A 23,214-nucleotide genomic window follows, 5' to 3' on the forward strand; every position below is an offset into this window, starting at 1 on the left:
ATTATTAATTATAGTCACCATGCTACCATTAGGCCTCTGGGATTTATTTATCTTATAACTGAAATGTTGTACCTTTGACCAGTATCTTCCTATTCCCCCCATCTCCTGCTGCTGCTGCTAAGCTGCTTCAGTCGTGTCCGACTCTGTGCGACCCCATAGACGGCAGCTCACCAGGGTCCCCCGTCCCTGGGATTCTCCAGGCAAGAACACTGGAGTGGGTTGCCATTTCCTTCTCCAACGCATGAAAGTGGAAAGTGAAAGTGAAGTCGCTCAGTTGTGTCCAACTCTTAGCAACCCCACGGACTGCAGCGTACCAGGCTCCTCCGTCCACGGGATTTTCCAGGCAAGAGTACTGGAGTGGGGTGCCATTGCCTTCTCCACCCCACCTCCTAGCCCTTGGTAACCACCATTCTCCTCCCTGTTAACTATGAATTTGACTTTTTAGATCCCACATATAAATGAGATCATGTAGTCCTTGTCTTTCTGCACCTGGTTTACTTCACTTAGCATGATGTTCTCAAGGTTCATCCATATTGTTGCAAATGGCAGGATTTCTTTCTTTTTTAAGGTTGCAGCTAAACTATTTTTTTGAAGATACATGAACATTCACATTTTGCCACTTTGCTTTGAAGAGAGTGAAAAAAAAATGTAGTTTTACTGGGAGAGAAGAATATATCAAGATACATTTACATTGCTAATAAAAAGAATAAGAAAGAACTTGCAGTTACTCATCTTCTTTGTTCTCCAGTTAAGGACTTGTCTAAACACAGCCAATAAAATGAAATGCAGAATAACTCATATGACTTGTTCAGTTTTTCTTTCTAGATAATTACTTTCTATCCATTTATCATTATTTCAATGACTCAAACAGAAAGATTATTTGCTTCCTTCCCTTTTGTTGCTTAAATTATTTGACTATTTGAAACACAATGGTAACTAGTCTCCTTTTCAGTGGCTGAAAGTGTAGAGGTATTAAATTTTATTGATACTTATTGATATTCTCTACTTCAATTCAGTAAGTGTATGTTAAGTAAATTTAGAGTAATCATCTCTTCTTTTGTCAAGGTAGACAGCTACTTCCTATAACTAGACATTTTAAATAGATTTAACTGCTAATATAAAAAAAACAGCAGTTTTAATGCAAGGAAAAAATTGTGATATATATGCAGATATACACGTATATAGGCACATAAATGTGATGTATGTGTATATAGGTACATAGAATTAACTTAGCCTGTTAGCAAAGATTATATAATCCTTAGCCTCCTTCCTGAACTAAATATTATATATAGCTTTTACAAGCCTATGGTCAGCTTTTAAAAAGATTTCAACATTCTACTTCTGGGGACTAAACCTCTCAACCAAACCACATTATCACACCATGAAATAAAGTAACTTTAGAGTTTTCACTTATTTGGTTTTAGGTTAAGAAACAACTGAAAGGAAGCACACTTAGCTCAGACAGCGAAGCATGTGATGCACAAAATGTCACTTTTTTTATACACTGCCCTTGTCACTGTTTCTCAATATGGTTCTGCCTGTGCATACAAAATGTGGAAATAAACGCTCCCACCTCCAGGCTGTCTGAATGAATACAGTTCATGAGGCCGTGTGTTCATTTTCAAAAAGATAGCTATTGTTTCAGACCTCTCCCATCAATGCACCATCACGCTGCCTTAAATTTACAAGGTAGCTTGCATGCAAGAGGTTTCTGCTATTGTCCAAAGTTAATAAGCATGAAAACTATTGGCAGGTTAACAACCATTGCAAAAAACAGTTGCAAAGCAGAGGCCTTTTGTTTTATTATGAAAGCCTAATTTACTCAAGATCTCACTGACTTCCTTTTTAATATTCTCTCATAACCGTCCTACATACAGACACACACACAAACACATACACACGTACAATTTCAAAGCTAGCGGGAATTGTGGGTAAGATCGGGAAGACTAAATAATCCAATGCAAGACTGAAGTTAATGGAGCTCTTCACCCGCTGGCCTTGGATAGGGATATTTCAAGTCATTTGCATGGCCCCTGCTGTTGGCAAGATCCCCTAGGTAGGACTGGGCTTCCAAACAGTTAGAGCCAGAATTTGTAGTGGCAGCACTTTCAGCCTTCTACATGAATGACCAGAGCTCTCAGAGCTAGCAGATTGGTGGCTGTTAGTAACACTGGACCCTTGAGTCAAAAGAAAGGGCCAGCACTAAGTGCTGTGAATTGATTACATATTCTTTATTCTTTCACAAGTCCCATTTATTAAGGGTTCTTACAAAATTTGGCACTGATTTAGGCACTTTGTGACAGCCCTACATCTGAGTCTTATGTAGCAATTCAAAGAGCTATTCAATTCCTTGTTAGAGCCAAACCCCTTGCCAGCAAGCCACGTCCTGACTACATTATGTACTGTTTAGCAGATGGAGTTTGGGGATTCCTGTGAAATTGTGAAAGCAAAAGCACAGAGACTCAGCAGGACAGAGCTAAGGGGAAATAGCAGATAAATGCATCCAAAAAGGCAACAAACAACAGAGTCAGGATATGTTTTTTAAAAATCACAAATGAGAGATTAAGGATTCACAAGAGAGTGAGTCTTTCATTACCCAAGAGTTTTAACAACTATAATATTTTATAAGAAAAAATTAAAACAGAGCAATAGCAACCAAAAAATATTAAAAGCATACCACTTCATTATAAATTCAATTTCAGCTGTTCCAGGTATTTCCAAATATTTCATGTTTTAATTGGCCTCCCAGGCAGATATCTTAGCGTCAACAAGTCACATCCACTTACTCTTCTATTGATTGTTCTAGGATGCTTCTTGTTACTATGACTACCTTAATCAATTAACGTCATGTAAGGTGCAGACAATTTTCTCTTTCTCGTTTCTTTCCCAAAAAAAAAAAAGCCTGAATTCTTTATTTCCACAAAACATATCTGATGCTGCCTCTTATCTATCAAGGAGCACTATGTTGGTAAAAAAATGCTTTATGCCTTTCATTTGGAAAAAAATGTTTGAAGAATCTGCAGAAAGAAAGCCTACAGAGTTGCCTTGAATCGATACAATGAGTGGCTTACCAATTTGTGGTTGGAGGATAAAAGTTTTCTTTGGCTATCAGAAAAGTGCCTTGCCCTTGTCCTTCATCACAGGGAAATGGGAGGCTTGTAGTCACTCAAGGAGACCACTCACTGGGAAGAAGAAAATAGTTCTGCCACTTGGTTTCAAAAAAGTGCAAGGTCAGCCATTGTGACTATTTTAGTACTGTACTATCCCGATAAAGCAATTTCATCTGTACGAAAATGTGAGGGTTTTTGGCATGGGGAGGGAAGTTACCCTAACCTGAGCTGACCCATGTTTTCTTAGGCGCAGTCTCGGAAACAACAGAAACATCAACAGGGAATGGGAGGCACAACCTATTGGATGTAAAAGAAGCTCAAGGATGTATTATACATAACAAGGAATATGTGCGATATTTTATACTAACTGTGAATGGAAATTTGTATAATTTTTTTTAATGTTTAAACAACAGGAACAACAAGATTCACAGAAGATATTCATTCTTTGGAATCCAGACAACCTGGACTCAAGCCTTGATATCTGTTGAAAAAATTTAGGTAGGTGTCTTAAACTCCCTGAAGTTTCATTATCTGTCCTATAAAATGGGACCAATATAACTACTTCTAGATATGCAGATGACACCACCCTTATGGCAGAAAGTGAAGAGGAACTAAAAAGCCTCTTGATGAAAGTGAAAGAGGAGAGTGAAAAAATTGGCTTAAAGCTCAACATTCAGAAAATGAAGATCATGGCATCTGGTCCCATCACTTCATGGGAAATGATGGGGAAACGTGGAAACAGTGTCAGACTTTATTTTACGGGCTCCAAATCACTGCAGATGGTGACTGCAGCCATGAAATTAAAAGACGCTTACTCTTTGGAAGGAAAGTTATGACCAACCTAGATAGCATATTGAAAAGCAGAGACATTACTTTGCCAACAAAAGTCCGTCTAGTCAAGGCTATGGTTTTTCCAGTGGTCATGTATGGATGTGAGAGTTGGACTGTGAAGAAAACTGAGTGCCGAAGAATTGATGCTTTTGAACTGTGGTGTTGGAGAAGACTCTTGAGAGTCCCTTGGACTGCAAGGAGATCCAACCAGTCCATTCTGAAGGAGATCAGCCCTGGGATTTCTTTGGAAGGAATGATACTAAAGCTGAAACTCCAGTACTTTGGCCACCTCATGTGAAGAGTTGACTCATTGGAAAAGACTCTGATGCTGGGAGGGATTGAGGGCAGGAGGAGAAGGGGATGATAGAGGATGAGATGGCTGGATGGCATCACTGACTCGATGGACGTGAGTCTGAGTGAACTCTGGGAGTTGGTGATGGACAGGGAGGCCTGGCGTGCCGCGATTCGTGGGGTCGCAAAGAGTCAGACATGACTGAGCGACTGAACTGAACTGAACTGAACTGAGGGTAGCTTGGGGGTTCTCTATATCTAACCCTTCCTCCTTTGATCCTGGTCATTTCTTCTACTCACCAGATCTTTCCAAAGCAGAAGGATGACCAGGTCACTTTTCTATCCCGAATGTCCCCATGTCTGGAGAACACAGGTCAAACCACAAAACATGCCTTCCTCCAGTCCAAAGAGCCAGGTCTCAGCCTGTCTTTCGCAGATCATCTCTGGTCACTCGTTTCATTTCTCACTCTAGCTACATCAAATCAGACTTACCACATACTTTCAATCCTTTATAACTGCTGTTGTTGTTGTTTAGTTGCTAAGTCATGTTTGACTCTTTTGCAACCCCCATGGCTTGTACCCCACCAGGCTCCTCTGTCCATGGGATTCCCCAGGCAAGAATACTGGAGTGGGTTGCCATTTCTTTGTCCAAGGAATCATCCTGACCTAAGGATCAAACCTGCACCTCCTGCATTAGCAGGAGAATTCTTTATAGCTGAGCCACGAGGTAAGCCCTGGTGGCTCAGACGGTAAAGCATCTGTCTACAATGTGGGAGACCGGGGTTCGAGCCCTGGGTTGGGAAGATCCCCTGGAGAAGGAAATGGCAATCCACTCCAGTACTATTGCCTGGAAAATCCCATGGACAGAGGAGCCTGGTAGGCTACAGTCTATGGGGTCACAAAGAGTTTTGGACACGACTGAGTGACTTCACTTTCATTTTGTTCAAATTACCTCCCTAAAGTTTCCTTGTCCAAACTGTTCTTCCTGCCCTTACCCACTTAGCAAACTCTTGTTCATCCCTTAAGGCCAAAATTATCTCTACAATCACCACCATTCCAACTGTGCTGGAGCTTCTGGCTAAAGAAACAAAGATTAATTTTTACCAGGTGAAAAAAACCTCATTTTTTGCCTGGCTTTCAACAAGAAAAAATATATTATTTGGCACCTGCTATGAAAATATCTAGATGCTATTTAACCACAAAGTGAAGCGATTTTTTTAAAATGTAATCTGAGCATCTATAATCTGAGCATTTAAGACAAAGTATGATATTTTTCAGATTCCCAAAGTCAATCATCTTTAAGTCTTCACAGTCAAGGTAGTCACTGAATTGTGAGAAAATCAGCACACATCCAGAAAAAAATGCCACTTGAAAAATGAGCTTATCCACATCAATTACTTTGATCATTAATATCACCTGCTAGGTGCAAGATGTATCACTTCTAATTTAATACTTTAAAATTAGTATAAATGAATAGACTGACATCCAAACAAGTTAAGTAATTTGCTCAAATATTTGATATGTGGCAGGGCTGCCATCCAAATCCAGGTCTGTCTGCCTCTATAGCCTTGTACTGTGAACAGGGGTGGATATTATAGCAATAGCCTACATATTTTATCCAAAGTATAAGGTGCTATCTCCAGTTGAGTCACTCAAAATATTTGAGAAAAAAGGGGATTGGTGAGGGTAGACAGGTTACATAGTCCCCTCAAAAGGGTGAGAGATAGGCCCTCTTCAAAACATAGCAACATCTCATTAATAATATACATCATTAAAACAAGTTTCCTCCCTGGCATTAGACCCACTGATAGCTTTTCTTACTTTGGGTTCAGTTCTCCAGGATATATTTTATGCTTGATAAAGTAGGTGTTCCAGGTGGTCCCACCTGCAATGTAGGAGACATTTGATCCCTGTTTCAGGAAATTCCCCTGGAGAAGAAAATGACAACTCACTCCAGTATTCTTGCTTGGGAACCCCATGAACAGAGGAGCCTGGTGGGTTACAGTCCATGGGGGGTCACAAAAGAGCTGGACATGACTTAGCAACTAAACAACAAGTAAAAGTAACAATATTATAGCAGGATGATAGCATGATATAAATGATCACTGAGTTATTAAAAATAGTTTTACCTCTTAATTTCTCTGATTGGGTTAATCGGAAGGGGTTTATTATTGTAGTGGTGGTGATGATCTTAGTGATAGTGATAATTGTGTTTAACAATCAAAAATTGTGTATATGTATCTTTACTTCAAATATTTTATGATCTTACGTTATCTCAGAAGTTTATTCAAGCTCTGCATGAAACATGTCTCATTATACAATAGTATTTCTCACATAGTAAATGTAAAATAAAACAGTCTTAATTAGAAAAGTCAGAAAATGTTACTTTCGTATGTAAAACTGAATATGAAAGCGCACATGTCACAATGGAACATTTTTAGCACATCTTACATTCCTATTCAGAATCACCATTGTTTACAGATACCAATATAGACACAGACACAGATATAGATATGGAGCATTTAAAATCAATCTGAGGAGAAGCTACCACAGTGAAGAATAGCCCCTGGCTCACCACAAGTAGTGAAAGCCCGCATGCAGCAATGAAGACCCAGCGCAGCCAAAAAAAAAGATTAAACTAAAAAGAAATTAATTTGAACCAAGGAAAAACGGAGTTTAAAAGTAGTAACACGTCAAATTTATTCCCATGGAGGAGTTCCCTTCTTTTAAGTGGCTTCCCAATCAGCAACCAGGAGGAATCAAGCCTGCTTATGCAGTCTGGGTCCTGGTAGCAAGGAAAGGGAATTGGGAGAGTGATGGTGGATAGAGACAAGGAAGTTCAGTAGAGATCCCTGCAGGGAGAGGGGACCATTTCCCTCTCTGACACAAGCACAGATGTTGAATCTGACTGTAGCTCTTGCTGTGCTGACTCTCAGCACTTAAAAAGTCCTAACTGGGGCCATGAGTCATGGGAAGCTCCCAAATATGTACAAGCTCCCAAGCATGTTTTTTTCTCCAGTGGTGACTTATTACTATTAAATGACTCCGTAAAGTGTGTATATTAGTAAATAGCAAGATACTAGGCCTATCCTTGAGGTGATTTTTTTCAATCTTTTGGAAATAATATGTTTTCCAGTTCTTCATGTGCTGAAGGCCTAGCCTATGCTTCTTGCCAGCGAAACTGGAATCACAATAATCAAGGGCTAAGTTACCATTCTGTGTTAAGCAATATGCTGGCGGTAACTAATTTTTTCTGTGAAGAACACTTTACATGCTGCTGGCAATAGGGCAGAATTAGGACTGATTCTACCTGATATACACATTTCCAAGTGTTGCCCTCTCTCCAACTCATATTAACTATCGCTATGGAGTTAAAAAGGAAATGTTGTTCAAGATAAGGTAGCAGCAAGGCTGACTCACCACGAGCAAGTCAAGAAGCCTGCATCAGGAAAAACATATTCATATAAAAAAATCAGTTTATGGGGAACACGTGTATACCTGTGGCGGATTCATTTTGATATTTGGCAAAACTAATACAATTATGTAAAATTTAAAAATAAAATAAAATTAGAAAAAAAAAAATCAGTTTTTTATTCACTCCAGAGGCAAAACCCAAACTGTGAATTCAATTTGGTTAGGACGCCCTGCTGCTTGGAAAAGTGACCCTATTTTAGGGGGTCATCACTTTAGGTGCCTTTAGACACAGTCAGAAATTATTATGAAGAATGAAGGAGGAGAAGGGGATGACAGAGGATGAGATGGCTGGATGGCATCACCGACTCAATGGACATGAGTTTAAGTAAACTCCAGGAGTTGGTGATGGACAGGGAGGCCTGGTGTGCTGCAGTTCATGGGGTTGCAAAGAGTTGGACACGACTGAGCAACTGAATTGAACTGAACTGAGAGCTCTAGATAATTTTAGTTATTTGACTTAAAGAGAACTAACATCCTGGCCTAATGAATGACAAAGATAAAATTAGTTATTTTATGATATTTTCATTGGTAAAAGTTACAAAAATTTAACTGCTTCAAAATTCTAAAATGCATGTTGAACACACTAAGAATAATTACTGAATAACATCACTTAAGAATTAATTTGCAAATCTTTTTAAGAATTTAAATTTTATTCCATAAATATTATATATAAAGTAGCAGACAGCAGAGAGTAGAAGGACATCCTAAAAGCTAAAAAGAAATTTTCAATATTAGCTTTATAACATGCCACTAAATAATAATTGATTTTCTATTTCATAATCTGCAACCAGGTAAATGTCATTCACTGGAAGACGCACCATTCCTATGTCAATTCCACATGATGGCCCCTCCACAAAAAAAGAGTAACAAAAATCCAAATTAAGTCTAAAGAAGTAATTCAAAACAGAGATTCCACATCTTAGGCATGAAAATACATATTGATTGACTGGCTTTCCAACAGTTGTCAGACCACATGAAGATATTGCTAATCATCCCCCAAATTCACCAGGTTAAACGTAATAATGAAGCAAACATTTAGCTAATTAACAACTATACACAGAAAAAGAAAGGGAAACAAAAACCTAAATAGCTAATAATTAAAGTCCAGATTTCGTTCTGATGAGCAAGATAAAAATCTCAGCTCATCATCCACTTAACGTTTAGACATAGTGAGGGCTTTGCCAAGTACCACAAAATTCCCTTCATTGAAAGGCCCACATCTTCTAGCTTTTCTTCTATGATCCTTTATCTTGTTAGTGTTTCAGTGTTTGTGCTTAAAAACTGTTTTTTAATTATTATTATTATTTAAGCAAGACATCCTGTTACTCTACTAGAGATAAGCCAAACACAGGAGACTGAGAAACTTGGCAATCTGTAAATCATTACCTGAAGGCCTTCGATAGCCAAGCGCAGCATGCTTGGTGTCAGTTTAGAAGCTTGCTTGAAGGTGAAGTTACTCCAGTCTATGATCAAAACAAATCCATTCACCTGAAGCTCAGGATCTTCAATCATGGCTTCTAAAGAAAGTAAGATGGCACGCAAAATATCCACCAGCGTGTACCTATCAGCAACAGAAAAGTACTGCATTAAATCTGACATTTGTAGAATGTAGAATGACCATTTGTAGAAACTATGGAATGTCTTTAGCATACTAAAAATTGCCTTGAAAATACCTCAGAAAGCTTAAGGAAAATATTTTGTTTACAAATCTTCTAAGATGAAGTTTACTTTATTCACTATACTCAGGGGACATATTAGAACTTAACACGCATTCTACCAAAACAAATTCCAATGCTTTTGAAAATTCTACAGTTTGTTTCATATTTTAAAATCATTTCCTTTCTTTGCAGGCCTTCTTATAACCTTACAAAATCTCATTTTCAGCAAATGTACTATTCCCTAAAAACTAGGCATGGTACTTTTAAATAGTTCAGGAATGCTTTTAAAAGTACTGACATTTCATATCTTCACATGTGGAAAATTTGAGAATGAGATTTGAAGGAGTTTCATCAATAAACAACACCATGTGTAAACAGTTGTGGTTGAAAGTGTCAACCAATTTTAATTACTTGGACTGAGTTTATATCATAAAGATAAAAGAAAAGAAAAAAGGAAAGGTGGGATGGGTAGAAAGAAAGGAAAATCAGTAAAATCAATGAAAGTAAAAGGGAAAATGTATCTGCCTGTTACTACACAGGCCACCCACATTCAGGAGTTGAGTCTTTATCTTTTTCTACCTTGCAGCTTAGCACAGTCCCTGACACACTGTAAAAATCCAATAAATGCTCTTCCTTTCTTGTAAAACAGAGCTCGAGTGCAAAGACACTAATTGTACACGACAGCATTGTCTCAACAAAGGCAGTGGAAGTAAGAAGAAAAGAAGCCAAATTTGACAAGTATGTTTGAAGTAAACTTGTGAAAATTTAATACTTAATTAGATGTGGGGGCTAAGATTGAGGGAAAAGTAAGAGATGACACAGATTCTAGTTTCAGATCCTTGCCTTTGACAGTACCAGTAAGCTATCTAAAGTAAATGGTACTTCAGGTTTTACCATTTATCAAATGGTAAAATCTTTCATCAAAATCAATAATGCAAAAAAAAGGATACTGTTAAGGATGGCTGGAAATGTAGAATTTGGAATAGAATAGCTTGTATTTGAGAAACGGGTAGTATACCCAGGAAGATATATCAAGTAAACATCTGAGAAAGTAAATTTCAAACTCAGGAGAAAGCTCAAAATTGAAAATTCCAGAAGCAAAAGCATATCAATCCCATGTTCACAGAAGTGAAGGAGGTAATGCAATCAGAGCTGAGAGGAAAACGAGGTAATTGTTCTAAGAGGGAAGCCCTGCATTTCAAGAGAAATTAGTACATTTATGGAAGATAGTAACAATTTTCCTTTTTTAGCACCCTGCTTTCAAGTTTACTTTTTTGCTCATTCAGGTGGAGGTGTCCAGGAAAAGCTAGAGAAAGAGATCCTGATATCAGGGGAGAGGTGGGATGTGGGGGGGGTGGATTGGGAGTTGAAATCATTGGGATTTAGTGGAAGTGATGGGCTCATCAGGAAGATGTCTGAGACAATGAGCACATGTGAGGGAGCAGTTCTATTTTTACTTCTAAAAACATTTGGAGGAGAAGGGAGAAATCGTAGTAGTTCAGAAAGGAAGGAAAAATTAACAGTGAAACCTCAGGCAATTTCTCACTTTTTCTGGGCTTCATTTCCTCATCTGTAATATCAGTAGTTTGGAATAGAATCTCTTTAGGGTCCCAGCATTAATCAAGCAAAGGGCCTGGTGTCAGAAGACTTCAAGATGGAATCTCTTCATTGTTCCTCATTAGCTGTGTGGCCCTGGACAAGTCAATGACTTATCATTCTGAGGCTGAGTTCCTTAAATGAGAGTGTCTATGACTATCTCACAGCAACTCACTGGCAGTGGCCAGGTGAGAGGAGGGGGAATAGGAAGGGAAGTCAAAGATATGATTCAGGTGAGAGCATGTGAGTAATGCTAAGTATACAGTGTGTTCAAGAAGGGTTTGTTGGAATGCACACACAGCACACTCTTCACTGTAGTGGTGACCACACTCACAGTGCACTAGGCAGGGTGTAATCAGAACTAAAGAATATTTGTTTGTAAATTTTACTTAAAAAGTTAAGACAATCTTTAGATAGCTTACTGCTACTGTTAAAGGCAAAGATCAAGAGACTATTTTTAAATCTCTGGACAGTATACAGGCTATGTATTTCATGCATTGGAGAAGGAAATGGCAACCCACTCCAGTGTTCTTGCCTGGAGAATCCCAGGGACGGGGGAGCTTCGTGGGCTGCCGTCTATGGGGTCGTACAGTCGGACACAACTGAAGCGACTTAGCAGTAGTAGCAAGGATATGGCATTCCCCAAATACTATGTAAGTCTATAAGATAAAACTTTTTGTAGAGCTCTGCCACTTATCTGTCTTTAAAACTGTAAAATATGAATGACTGAACACCTTTATCAGTCACTTCATGGCCAGCTAATCTCCTTTTTAAATATAATGGCCTAACACAGTACTGTGACCAGAACCCCTATGAACTTACACAGACTGAAAAGTTTGGAGCAGAAAGACTGTATTTCTGGTTAAAATTTAAAGTGAAAAGTGTTAGTTGCTCAGTCATGTCTGACTCTATGCAACCTCACAGACTTTAGCCCACCAGGTTCCTCCATCCCTTTAATTCTCTAGGCAAGAATACTGGAGTGGGTTGCCATTCCCTTCTCCAGGAGATCTTCCCAACCCAGGGACTAAACCTGTGTCTCGTGTAATGCAGGCAGATTCTTTACCATCTGAGCCACCGAGGAAGCTTGGTTAAAACTTAGAGCCCCCTCTAAAAAAACACTCACTTTAATTTTTGAAATTCATAATAATAACGGTTGAAAAAATTAAAAATTAGAACAATCCAACTTAGAACTTCCTCTCATTATGATCATTCTTAGATTTTCCTGTAAGAATACCAAATAGCATTAAGTAAAACTTGAATTTGAAATCAGCTTTGAAAGAATGATGCACTGTATATAATAAGAATAAACCATGATACCCATAAGGGCTGAAAATAAGAGGCAATTTATTTTAAATAACACATTTTAAGTATGGTTTTCCAAAACTGTGTCAAATCAAGAGAAAAACTTACATGCATATCATTATTCCAAAGGAAATAAAATAAGGTAAATCCCAGGATCATCAATAGAGTAAATTTAACCAATGTTTTTTTTTTTTTAATTTAATATCTTCTTCCAAAAAGAGAATTAAAAGACCTTTATATAAATTATATTAATTAATGTGTGTGTGTGTGTGTGCACTCAATCACACAGTCATGTCCAACTCTTTGCGACCCCATGGACCTTAGCCCTCCAGGCTCTTCTGTTCATGAGATTTTTCAGGCAAGTGTATTGGAGTGGGTTGCCATTTCCTCCTCCAGGGGATCTTCCCAACTCAGGGATCAAACCCTCATCTCTTGCATCTACTGCATTGGCAGGTGGATTCTTTTCTGACCTGCCCTTTGAATGCAGTTAGCTTGGGGTGTTTTTATATTTCTTTTATTAGAAGTATACGTTATATACTATACATTTAATAGAAGAAATATAAAAAACACTCTAGCCATTAATAACGGCATTCAAAGGGCAGGTCAAAACCACTCTTGATGTTCCGATCCTCTGTTGTCAAACATGTCACATTACTACCATTAGCAGCTCAGCAGGTTATTCCTAAGCAGAACATTATTACATGCCAAAGTCCAAAATATCTTCTGAAGAAATGGAGTATTTTATGAATTTTCTGTCTTCAGGAATCTGACTTTCATTATCCTTGTTAAAACTGTTTTCTAACTGCTGTACTTCACAAATTAGATGTTACTACAGTATTTCTAAAGCTCATGTTTGAGGTTTACACCCCAATTATAGTAGATCCACCATTGCTATTCTTCCTTTCTATGTTGAAAGAAAGCCATAAACAATAAACCAACATGTTAATGGAGCTCTTGACTCCTAACTGAGCTTCCCAAAGCAGCATTGGGTAAAGTCTGCATCCGAAATCAACTTGGAGATGATGAAACAATGACACCAGTAAGGGATTTTACAACTTGGGACTATGTAAACCATTGCTCTTAAATCAAAGCTGCTACAATATGTAAAAAAAAAAATATTGTCCTTTTTTTTTTTTTTACTATCTGGGTGATCAAGAGCAGGGAAGCCTCTTCTCCTGCCTCTGACCTTGCAAGGTTTTGGGGAGTTTCCTGGCCTGTGCTACTCTCCTGGGGTTCACAAGGTCACATCCCCTACTAGAGCTGACCATCAGTGCAAAGAGCAACACAAATCACAAACAGGTCATTTCCTTCCTACTCTCCAGCCCTTTCTTTAGCCTGACATGGAAAAACCAGCATCTTGGCATCACATTGAGCAGCACAACAGCAAGCAGCTTGCCTTGGTCATTAAATCAATCAGCCATTATTAAATTCTTCATTAAGGCTGCCCCCAACCCTCAGCTTTCATTAAGCCACATTTCCCAATGTCTAAAGCACTTGTGTTAGAAAGGCGCTACAGGGAGAGACAAAGGAGCAGAATTACCTTCATTAATGCCTTGGGGTATCATTGGTGCTAAAGTTGATGAATCCATCAAGGTGCTTTATATTACTGAGTGGTAATAATAATATCTCTATCTGTGTAACCATTTAAGATTTCCAAAGCAATTTCAAAAGCATTATCTTAATCTCAAAATAAGCCCAAAGTCTCTGTGCATGGCTTAGTTCCTATTATTTTGAAGATAAAGACACAGAGGAGGTCTCAGAGAATTTAGAGTTTTTCTGAAATCACTGTAAGAGTAAAACTGGAAGCCTAGATGAGAAGCTAGGTTTTTCTGACACCACAGAGCTCTCCACTCCTTATGGTGCCAAGATCTAGAACAGAGTTTGATGAATAGCTGTTCTGTGTTTTTATGTGTCAGTGGCATAATGTACATCAGAAGAAGGATCAGAAAGTCGATACCAACATGGCACCAGGCCAGGTATCAGGGCAGCTCCAGCCTGGTCCCAGCAAGGGGCTTTGGCGGAAGGAAAACATCAAGACATCTTGAGTCAGAATGGGAAGACGCTAAGTCTACAAACCTTGGAGGCAATATGAAATCCAAAATCATCACATCATCACTAGGCATATGAAGCTGTCTCAGCCTTGCTGAGTGTTTTCCAGAATTTACTGCTATGGAAACATAGGTGAGTGAGAACAAGAAAATAATTGGAAATGAAACATCCAGAGGAAAAATGTCTTTCTTTGGAAAAAAAAAAAGTTTAAAAATGTGCACCTACTGCCACCAAAATGAAATAAAACAGAATGAAGTCGTGTTAGAAAAAAAATACAAACATTGGAAAGGCAACTCTTCCTCAGGGCAAAATACTCTGTTTACTTAGCTGCTTAGTACAGTCTTTGTCTTAAGAATATTTATTCTACCAACTTAACTTTCTGTGCCTAACTGTCTACATTCTGATGTTTAATCAAGATTTTCTAAGCCATAGATGGATTTTTTTAATTATCAGAGCTTGCTTTTTTTGATATATTTGTTTTTTTTCCCAGATTTATGTTGGTTCACTACCTGTACACACAAAACAAGTTTGACCAATTCACTTACTCATTGTACAGTTCTGGGTGAAATACTTAGCTGCTCTGTGCCTCGGTTTCCTTATCTGCAAAATGTGGATATTAACAGGGCCTATCTCATGATTGTGAAGAAGATTTAATAAATGAATGTTTATAAAGTGCTTAGAATAGTGCCTGACACATATAAAATATATACGTTATATAAAATATATGACATGTATATATATATGTGTCTGTGTGTATATGTATATAAAATATTGTATATAATATATATAAAATATGACATACACTACAATATAACATACTGTATAAAAGTGTTTTAAAATGAATGGATTAATTAAAATGAAAAAGTAAAAGTTGAATTACATTGCCCAAACAAGTGGTATTCTTTCCACACAACACAGAGCAGGCTGCTACCGCGTCTGCCCGGACTTCTCAGCACTAGCAGCAGTATCCTCATTAAACACTCACTATCTCTCTGATAGTCATTTAGCTTTTCATGTTTTTCTTCCCAGAGAGGCTGTAAGTTCCTTGATGGTAGGACAAATGTGTTATGTGTCTTTTTTTTGCCCCTAGCACCTATTAAAATTCTAAGTATATAGCAAATGCTGGGGAAAAGTATACTTTTTAAAACACTGATTTGAATTAAGTACTATGCACACAGTTTACTTGATGTTGTAAAGATCCAGCCAACACACAAGGACATCTTTTCCCTCACATCAAGAGGGCCACTGACTATGTTAATGACTATATTAACTGTTAATATATATATATATATATGTATACACATATATACCTGCCTTCAGTGGTGTAAAAGAGCTCAATCTTTTTCTCAGAATGGAGGAAATATAGTAATTTACTAAGGATAATTTGTGAATTTACTAACTGTTGGCTCATGTTTTAAAATATCTTTAAAGATTTCTTTTGAAGCATCCATTCAGAGCACTATAGTAACACCAAATCCATTGCGTCTTTTCAACTTTGTTTAAAGTTGCATATTTGAAACATGAAAACGGCCTGGTTGGGGCCAGACCCAATCAAGGTCCTAGTGAAGTCTGGCACTCCTGGTCATTGCTGTTATTTCAGGGTTATTTCTCTAATTACTGCATAATTGTCCTAGTTTTTAGAGACTGTCCTATTTTGTTCAGAGATTTGTTCCAGTATTTGATAACATTTCTCAGGACCATAATTTTTCTCTTTCATTTTTCATGGTATGAACCAAGGGCATATTTTGAAATAAGCTGCAGTTCCCAGAATATTTGTTTAAAGAGCATCCCTATAAGGAAGCAATACAGAAGCTCTGCTGAGACAGAAACCTCGTGGAATCCATACCTGCCATTTCTAGGATTGACCCAATCTTAATATCAGGCTTCCCAGGTGGCTCAGTGGTAAAAAATCCACTTGCCAATACAGGAGATGCAGGAGATGTGGATTCAAATCCCTGGGTTGAGAAGATTCCCTGGAACAGGAAATGGAAAATCACTCCAGTGTTCCTGCCTGGAGTATCCAATGAACAGAGGAGCCTGGTGGGCCAAAGCCCATAGGTTTACAAAAGAGTCAGGCACAACTGAGTTACTGAGCACAAGCTTAAAATCAGCTGTAATACAGCACAGCAGTGCCTCTAGGATATTGAAGTTAAGGAATCCCGACCCTACCATGAAACAAAAAGTTGAGAAATATTTAAATACTTTAGTAAACAGAGCCAGGAAGACTTGAAAAATCAGTCCAAAAATTTAAACCTCTTTTTTGGCTTGCTTTTTGCAAATTACCAAGTAAAAGTGTTTCTCTGTAATTATCTAGTTAATTGCTTGTCTATTTTAATCTATTTCTAGTTATTTTATTTTATTTTATTGCACTTTCACAGAATAGTAAAGCTTTGTGGCTGAGAATAAAACAAATATGTATAGTCTATGGCTATTTTTTAAAAAAATTTAAGCTACCATCATCATAATCTTCATTCATTTTGAAGGTTGGCCAAATAATTTTCTTTGGGACTCCATGGACTGTAGCCCACCAGGCTCCTCTGTCCATCTCCAGGCAAGAATACTAGAGTGGGTTGCCACGGCCTCCTCCAGGGGATCTTCCCAATGCAGGAATCGAACCCAGGTCTCCTGCATTGCAGGCAGATTCTTTACTATGTGAGACACCAGGGAAGCCCAATAAATTACAATATAATCATAATTCAAACTACAGCTTCAAACAGCTGGCCATTTGTATATTTTCTTTTGTATGAAAAAGCCATACTGTGGGAACAAACAGACTGACAATAGCACATTTTTCAGGCAAATTTCAGGACAGGTTAGAGGATCTTAGCATGGTCTCACCAATCAGTCTTCCAGCCCTTTCAAACTTTCAGTACTAAAAGTGATAATCAATGTCCATTATGACAAGCCAAACATGCTGCAAGACGGTCAGTGCTTTCTGAATTGCCACTATATTAGAATCATTAACTTCACTGTACTTAATTGTTTTCTAGTGGTTGTTAATCTGATTCCAAATCGATGGTTGTCTGCTGGATTAAATATGGCATCACCAACTCAATGGACATAAGTTTGAGCAAACTCAAGGAGAGAGTGAAGGATAGGGAAGCCTGGTGCACTGCAGTTCATGGGGTTGGAATGAGTCAGACATGACTTAGCAACTAAACCACAGCAACAAATGTGACATACCACTTGCAGGCTAACTGACAAATTACAGGCCAATTATCAGAATATATGTTATCATTATGTTTTGGGTGAGACAATTTACTCATGAACATTCCAAATCACTACATGCCAGTGAATTTCAACCTCTCAGATACCTGCTCTCACGCTCTAGGGTCTAGAGCACAATCTACTTTCATTCCAAACTTCCTTTCTTAAGGTAGTGTAATCTGCTCTAGCTTCTTGGTACATTATCATCACATTCTGTTGATGAAATCAGGTGGGAAATGCGAAGGTATTGCTGAGTCGTGAAGCAGGGTACTGTCACTCAGGACAGCAAGACACCATGTCAGGCATGGAGGACTACTGCATCATCGTGCTGCAGGGTATCAATTCAATCGCTTTTAATTTCGTGGAATCTACTTTTGCTTTCAGAAATTATGGTGGACAATTTGAAAGAAAGAAGATAAGATTATGTGAATCTTTTCCAAGGATAGCCTGCTCAATAAATGTAATAAATCATCTGAACCTGTTCTATGTTTTTTTAAAAAGAACCACAACCACGCTGAAAGTCATTTTGACATTTCAGCATTTCGATTATTTTTTTATTTTTATTAGGTGGGCACACTGTAAATATTATACCTTCGTCTTACCGACGATTCCATATTTCTTGTAAAGGCTTTGGAAATGGTCCAGTTATTTGCAATAACCTGAAACTGACCTGCATTATATTGCAGTAGGAAGAGACACTATTTTATTTATAGTCACCATCTCACATGTATTTACTGTCTCCAGTCTCCTGAGAAGCACAGAAAACTGTCCTAAAAATTTAATATAGGAGAAAGTATATATCAGATAACTTCCTACTTAGAAACCTTTTTTTAAAAAAAATGCATAATTCAATTCAACTCAACAAACATTTACTGAACATTAACTCTAGTTTAGGTGCTGTTATAATACAAAGCTTAGTTTTGTTTTTGCTTTTTGTTATACAGCTCAATTATTTCATGGGTCTTTACAAAGTTTTTCAAAATTCACAAAGAATATTTTGCTTATCCCCTTTGAGAAGTTGGAAATAAAAGGGGAGGATGCATTTTCTTCTACTTCATTTCTAGAATTTCCCTATGTAACCCTGATCAATTCCCACCTATTCTTTCTTTAAAACAATTCTATTTCTTCTAAAACTGTTCTTTTTTTTTTTTAAGTTACTGAAACCCAGACAACTCACTGAACAATTCAAGGAAGATGGCTAGAATTATGTTGAGATGTGCAGTCTTCTCCAGGGACCCAGGTTGTTTGGGCTGGAGGGATCAGAGCAGGAAGGGGAGAACACCTGACTCACAGAACAGGGGAGGGATGGGGAGCAAGAGAACCCGGCACATGGCATATCCAGCTACCAGAACAATCACAAGGTAAACATCGAGGGAAGGTGGCAGAAACTTCTGTCGGAGTCAGGTCAGATAAGCCCTGAAGATGTATGGTGAAGGAAGGAAAAGGATTCAGGCAGAAGGCAGGAAAAGGGCTGGTGACACCCTGGTACTGTCAGAAAGGCAGCTGTCCTGCTGATTTCAGAGCAGGGCAGAGACAGTCCTTATGTACATGTCCCCATGATAAAGCTTCACAGAAGATACTACGAGGATGGAGCTGTTTATCCACTGCTGCTGCTGCTGCTAAGTCACTTCAGTCATGTCCAACTCTCTGTGACCCTTTGTATGTAGCCCTCCAGGCTCCTCTGTCCATGGGATTCTCCAGGCAACAATACTGGAGTGGATTGCCATGCCTTCCTCCAGGGGATCTTCCTGACCAAGGGATCGAACCCATGTCTTTTATGTCTTCTGCATTGGCAGGTAGGTTATTTACCACTAGCTCTATATGTATACTTAGATCTGGGATGGGGGTGGCAGGAGGCAAGGAGAAGCAAGGGGGAACTTTTTTAAAAGAATATAGGAGGAGGAAACTCAACTGAATTTTAGACAAGCTCTAAATACTGTGTATGCATTTTGACCTTGAAGTACTATTACTTGTTCATACCTATTCATTTAAACCTTAGAAATAGAATTCACAATTATTAGTCTATAGATCCTGTAAGGTATTATTACAGGACATAGCTTTTCATTTTAATGTCCCATATACATTAATGTTACATATGTTGATTTAAAGAAATAATTCTATATATCAATTAATAAGTCCCCTCCCATTGTAGATTTCTAGGGAGATATTTTGGTTACTAGCAACTTATACTTTATATGAAAGCATGAGATAGACAACTAAAACATAGTTTCTTTAGTAAATCCAGAATAATCACCTTCTCATATAGGTGAGAACTACAAGTGATTTTCAACTTAATTAGGTTTATAAATCAATGTGAATATTAGACCACTTATAAAAATAAAGGAAAATAGGTCTAATGTAGATTTATGTCTCTAAGGGCTATCTGCCTCCCTAAGGATATCTTTAACAGACTCTGACACATATTTAAACATACCATTTCCACAGCTCCCACTCCATGGTAGCTCAATAAACTAAGTTCCTGCCTAACTGACATATGAAATATTAGATTCTTTCTTGAATAAATTTTTTCAACTTTGATCTACACAATAACTGGTTTGCATAAATCTTCAATGTACTCCTTAGATGAAATAAAAACTTTTTAAAGAGAAATTGTGGTCAAAGATGGCATTTCATGAGACTTTCAACTTTGCTACCTGATAAAAAGCAGAGTAAAATCTCTATAAATAACCAAAGTAGCAAACAGAAAGAGAACTTCATTTCACCTCAATGGCTAACTCCTTCAATGAGTGTCTTAGCTTTATGATTCTTCAGGTAGTAATTTATCTTTTTATTTATTTAAAAAGGAATTAGAGTAGTTCTCAACCTAAAATTAAAGAGAATAGGAGACCAATCGAAGAGTTAAACACCTGTTAAAAATATTAATTTGCATTCTAAGATCCCAAGACTCTGAGAAGCCATAGGAGATCTATAAGATCTATAAGGCTTCCCAGTAACTATAAAGTCTTATAAAATTGCTTCAGAGATGGTTTAAACTAACCAGATGCATCAAAAATCATGGTTCACAGAACTAAAAATACACTGATGTTTTAACGTAATAGGCTTCCTATTATTCATAATTCTGGTAACATTTTTAAGTTTCATGAAATTTATTTAACTTTGAACTTAATTGAAACTACCTTCCAACAAGAGTCTTTTATAATTTCTTATATCTTTCAATCTAAGAAAATAATTCCCCCGACTGAGGAAGGAGAAGTCATTGTCTGTTATTTTCTATTGTCATGTAGATGAAATAAGAATATTAGTTCTCCTCTATTAAAAAGACAGAGAGCTCAAAAAAGTCTACCAACTGACAGATCTGAACATTTTTCACTTCCTTCCAAAAGATGAAAAATCACATCAGACAGGAAACACATTCTTTAGATTAGTGACAGGTGTACAACAACCACACCAGTCAGCCTTCCTATTCGGTTTCGGCAGCACGCTCAGCAACAGAGGGGACAACTCTTCCTCTTTATTGAAGTGACATACATCGCATTATTCCTTCATCTACACATCACCAAGCAGAAAAGTTCCCAAGCAATAAAGCTACTTGATATTGGTTGAATGCCAGGCTCTTTTTTAAAAAATAAAATAAAATTGCAGTGCTAGAGAGAGAGAGAGATGCAAAGGAGGAGGAGGACATGGAGGGGAAGGAGGGTGGTGATGATGAATCTAGCTTAAGAATTTCTTTAGGAAAAAAAAAACAAGAATTTCTTTAGGGAGGCAAGAGGGAAAGTTGTCTCTATTCTCAAACTCATTTCTCCACAGAACAGTAAACTTATTCAGGAGCTGAAAAATGTAGCAGCTTTATTTAGAAGCCAAATGATTTAGATTACACAGCACAATAATAAGGTTCAGGATATACTTAAATCTCCAGTAGAAAAGGGTGCTAGTGAAGTAAGAGTTTCAACTGTAAAAATAAAAGCCCCCGCCACCCCTCAAGGCAGCCACCAAAAACTCTTGCCTTAGTTCAGGTTTCTCTCTTTCTCAAGAGCCAAACAAACAGTACCCTCAAAGCAGTAAAACGGTGACACTGGCCAGGATACCTTCTGGAAAATGGGAGAGTAAAAGAAGACCCAGCACAAGACTGCACTTAGGACTTACCTGCTCTGATCCCAGTTGGCAGCGAAAAGGACTAGAATCTTCCTGCCATAGTGGTCCAGATTGGCCAGGCCCCCAGGGAAACCATCCTTCAGTGCCTGCTTGATGCCAGGGTCAGTGGCCTTGAAGCTTTTGAACATGTCCAGGTTTTGCTGCCGGTACTCAAAGTATTGGGCCAGGAGGCGGAAGGCCTCAAAGTGATGAAACTTCCTAGCCCGCAAGAAGCGTAAGATGAAGGCATCATCTGTGCGGAGAAAGCCAATGTCCGGCCTAGTGATGACCATGTCCCTCACCTCCTGGATGTCCTGGTGCAGCGTGTCCGGATTCTCGTTGAGCTCCAGGCGGGCTTTCTCCAGGGTCTCAGGAGAGAGACCCGCTTGTAAATGAGTCATTGTCCTGCGTGTTCCTGAGCCTTGCCTCTCTCTTGCTGACTGTCCCACCACCAAGCTGGCCCTGGCCACCACCACACTCCAGCCTCCAGACCTCCCTGCTGCCTGCTTCCTCTTCTTTACAGGAAATGATTTGTCTTGGTGTCCAATCAACTACCCTGTTGCTCCTGCTTCCCTGCACCTTTTCTCTGAAAGATAGGAACTTCTTTCCCTACCCCTCCTTAAAAACAACGTCCCGCTCTGGTTCCCTCTTCTTTACCTCCAAAGAGATGCGGCCCTCCGGTGGCCCAGGACCCCTCTTCTTGTCCTCTCTCTCTCCTAACAAAACACCCCTAATTGCACCCAGCACAGGGGGTGCTGATCTTGGTACCGTCCTCTTCTCTTCCGAGATGGAACAAAAACAACCCCCACGCACATCTCAGCCCCAGCACTCTGATGCTTCTGCGGTCCCTACTGAACGATGCTCCTGCCAGGGATAACGATGGAAATTCTGATTAATAATAAGGTGGCTCTTCAGCGCGCTGAGCTCGGGGCGGGGGAGAGAGAGCGTCTTTGCCAGAAGGAAAAAAAGAGAGAAAGAGAAGGGAACGAAGCTTATTTCTCCTACTTATTCAGAGATGCTATTTCCAAGACATTTGTGGGATTCCGTTGAAAACGATTAGGATCCAATTAGGTGGCGACTGCAGAGAGCGCACCTTCCCTCCTCCCCTCCTGGATACACCGTGATCTCTTAAGACACCAGAAGGGTTTTTGGTGGCGTTAGCACCCGTGTGGGCTCCCCCCCAACCCCACCCCCACCAACTTCTGCCTGCCTCTAGCCCTTTATTTCAACGGACTTGCTGCGGAGGGGGGCGGGTGGGGGGAGGGCTATCTCTCCGGAAAGGTACGTTTCAAAAGCGAGGCTGGGGGGAAGAGAGGGTGGGAAAGAGGAGTGGAAGATAAAATTTAAATATCTCTACCTTTTCTACAATGCCCCAAAGCAAGAGAGAAGAAAGAGCAGCCGGCTCCTACCAGCAAACCCGGAGGCGGGGACGCTAAGCAATGCGGCACTCCCTGGCATCCATCAGCCGCGGCTTCGGAGGCGGCGGCGGCGATCGCAGCATCAACTCCTCTCGGTGGGATGGAGCGAGCAGAGAAGAGGGACGGCAGCGGGGACCCGGGCAGAAGACGCACTGGGGAGCAGCCCTGACCACATCGTCGGCAAGC

General features: G+C 39.1%; 1 protein-coding gene across 1 annotated transcript in view; it reads right to left on the reverse strand.

The window, feature by feature from the left end:
* Positions 1-22,183, reverse strand: part of CLVS2 (clavesin 2) — a 77,950-nt gene extending 55,767 nt beyond the window's left edge. The window contains exons 1-2 of the mRNA XM_010861779.1: positions 21,623-22,183; positions 9,093-9,267 (exon numbers count right to left, since the gene is read on the reverse strand). Of these exons, the coding sequence (XP_010860081.1) occupies positions 9,093-9,267; positions 21,623-22,011 (564 nt within the window). The 5' untranslated portion in view covers positions 22,012-22,183. The remainder of the gene's footprint in view (positions 1-9,092; positions 9,268-21,622) is intronic.
* Positions 22,184-23,214: the final 1,031 nt, after the last annotated feature.

The sequence above is a fragment of the Bison bison genome, unplaced genomic scaffold (assembly GCF_000754665.1).
Source record: "Bison bison bison isolate TAMUID 2011002044 unplaced genomic scaffold, Bison_UMD1.0 scf7180017864473, whole genome shotgun sequence".
NCBI lineage: Eukaryota > Metazoa > Chordata > Mammalia > Artiodactyla > Bovidae > Bison > Bison bison.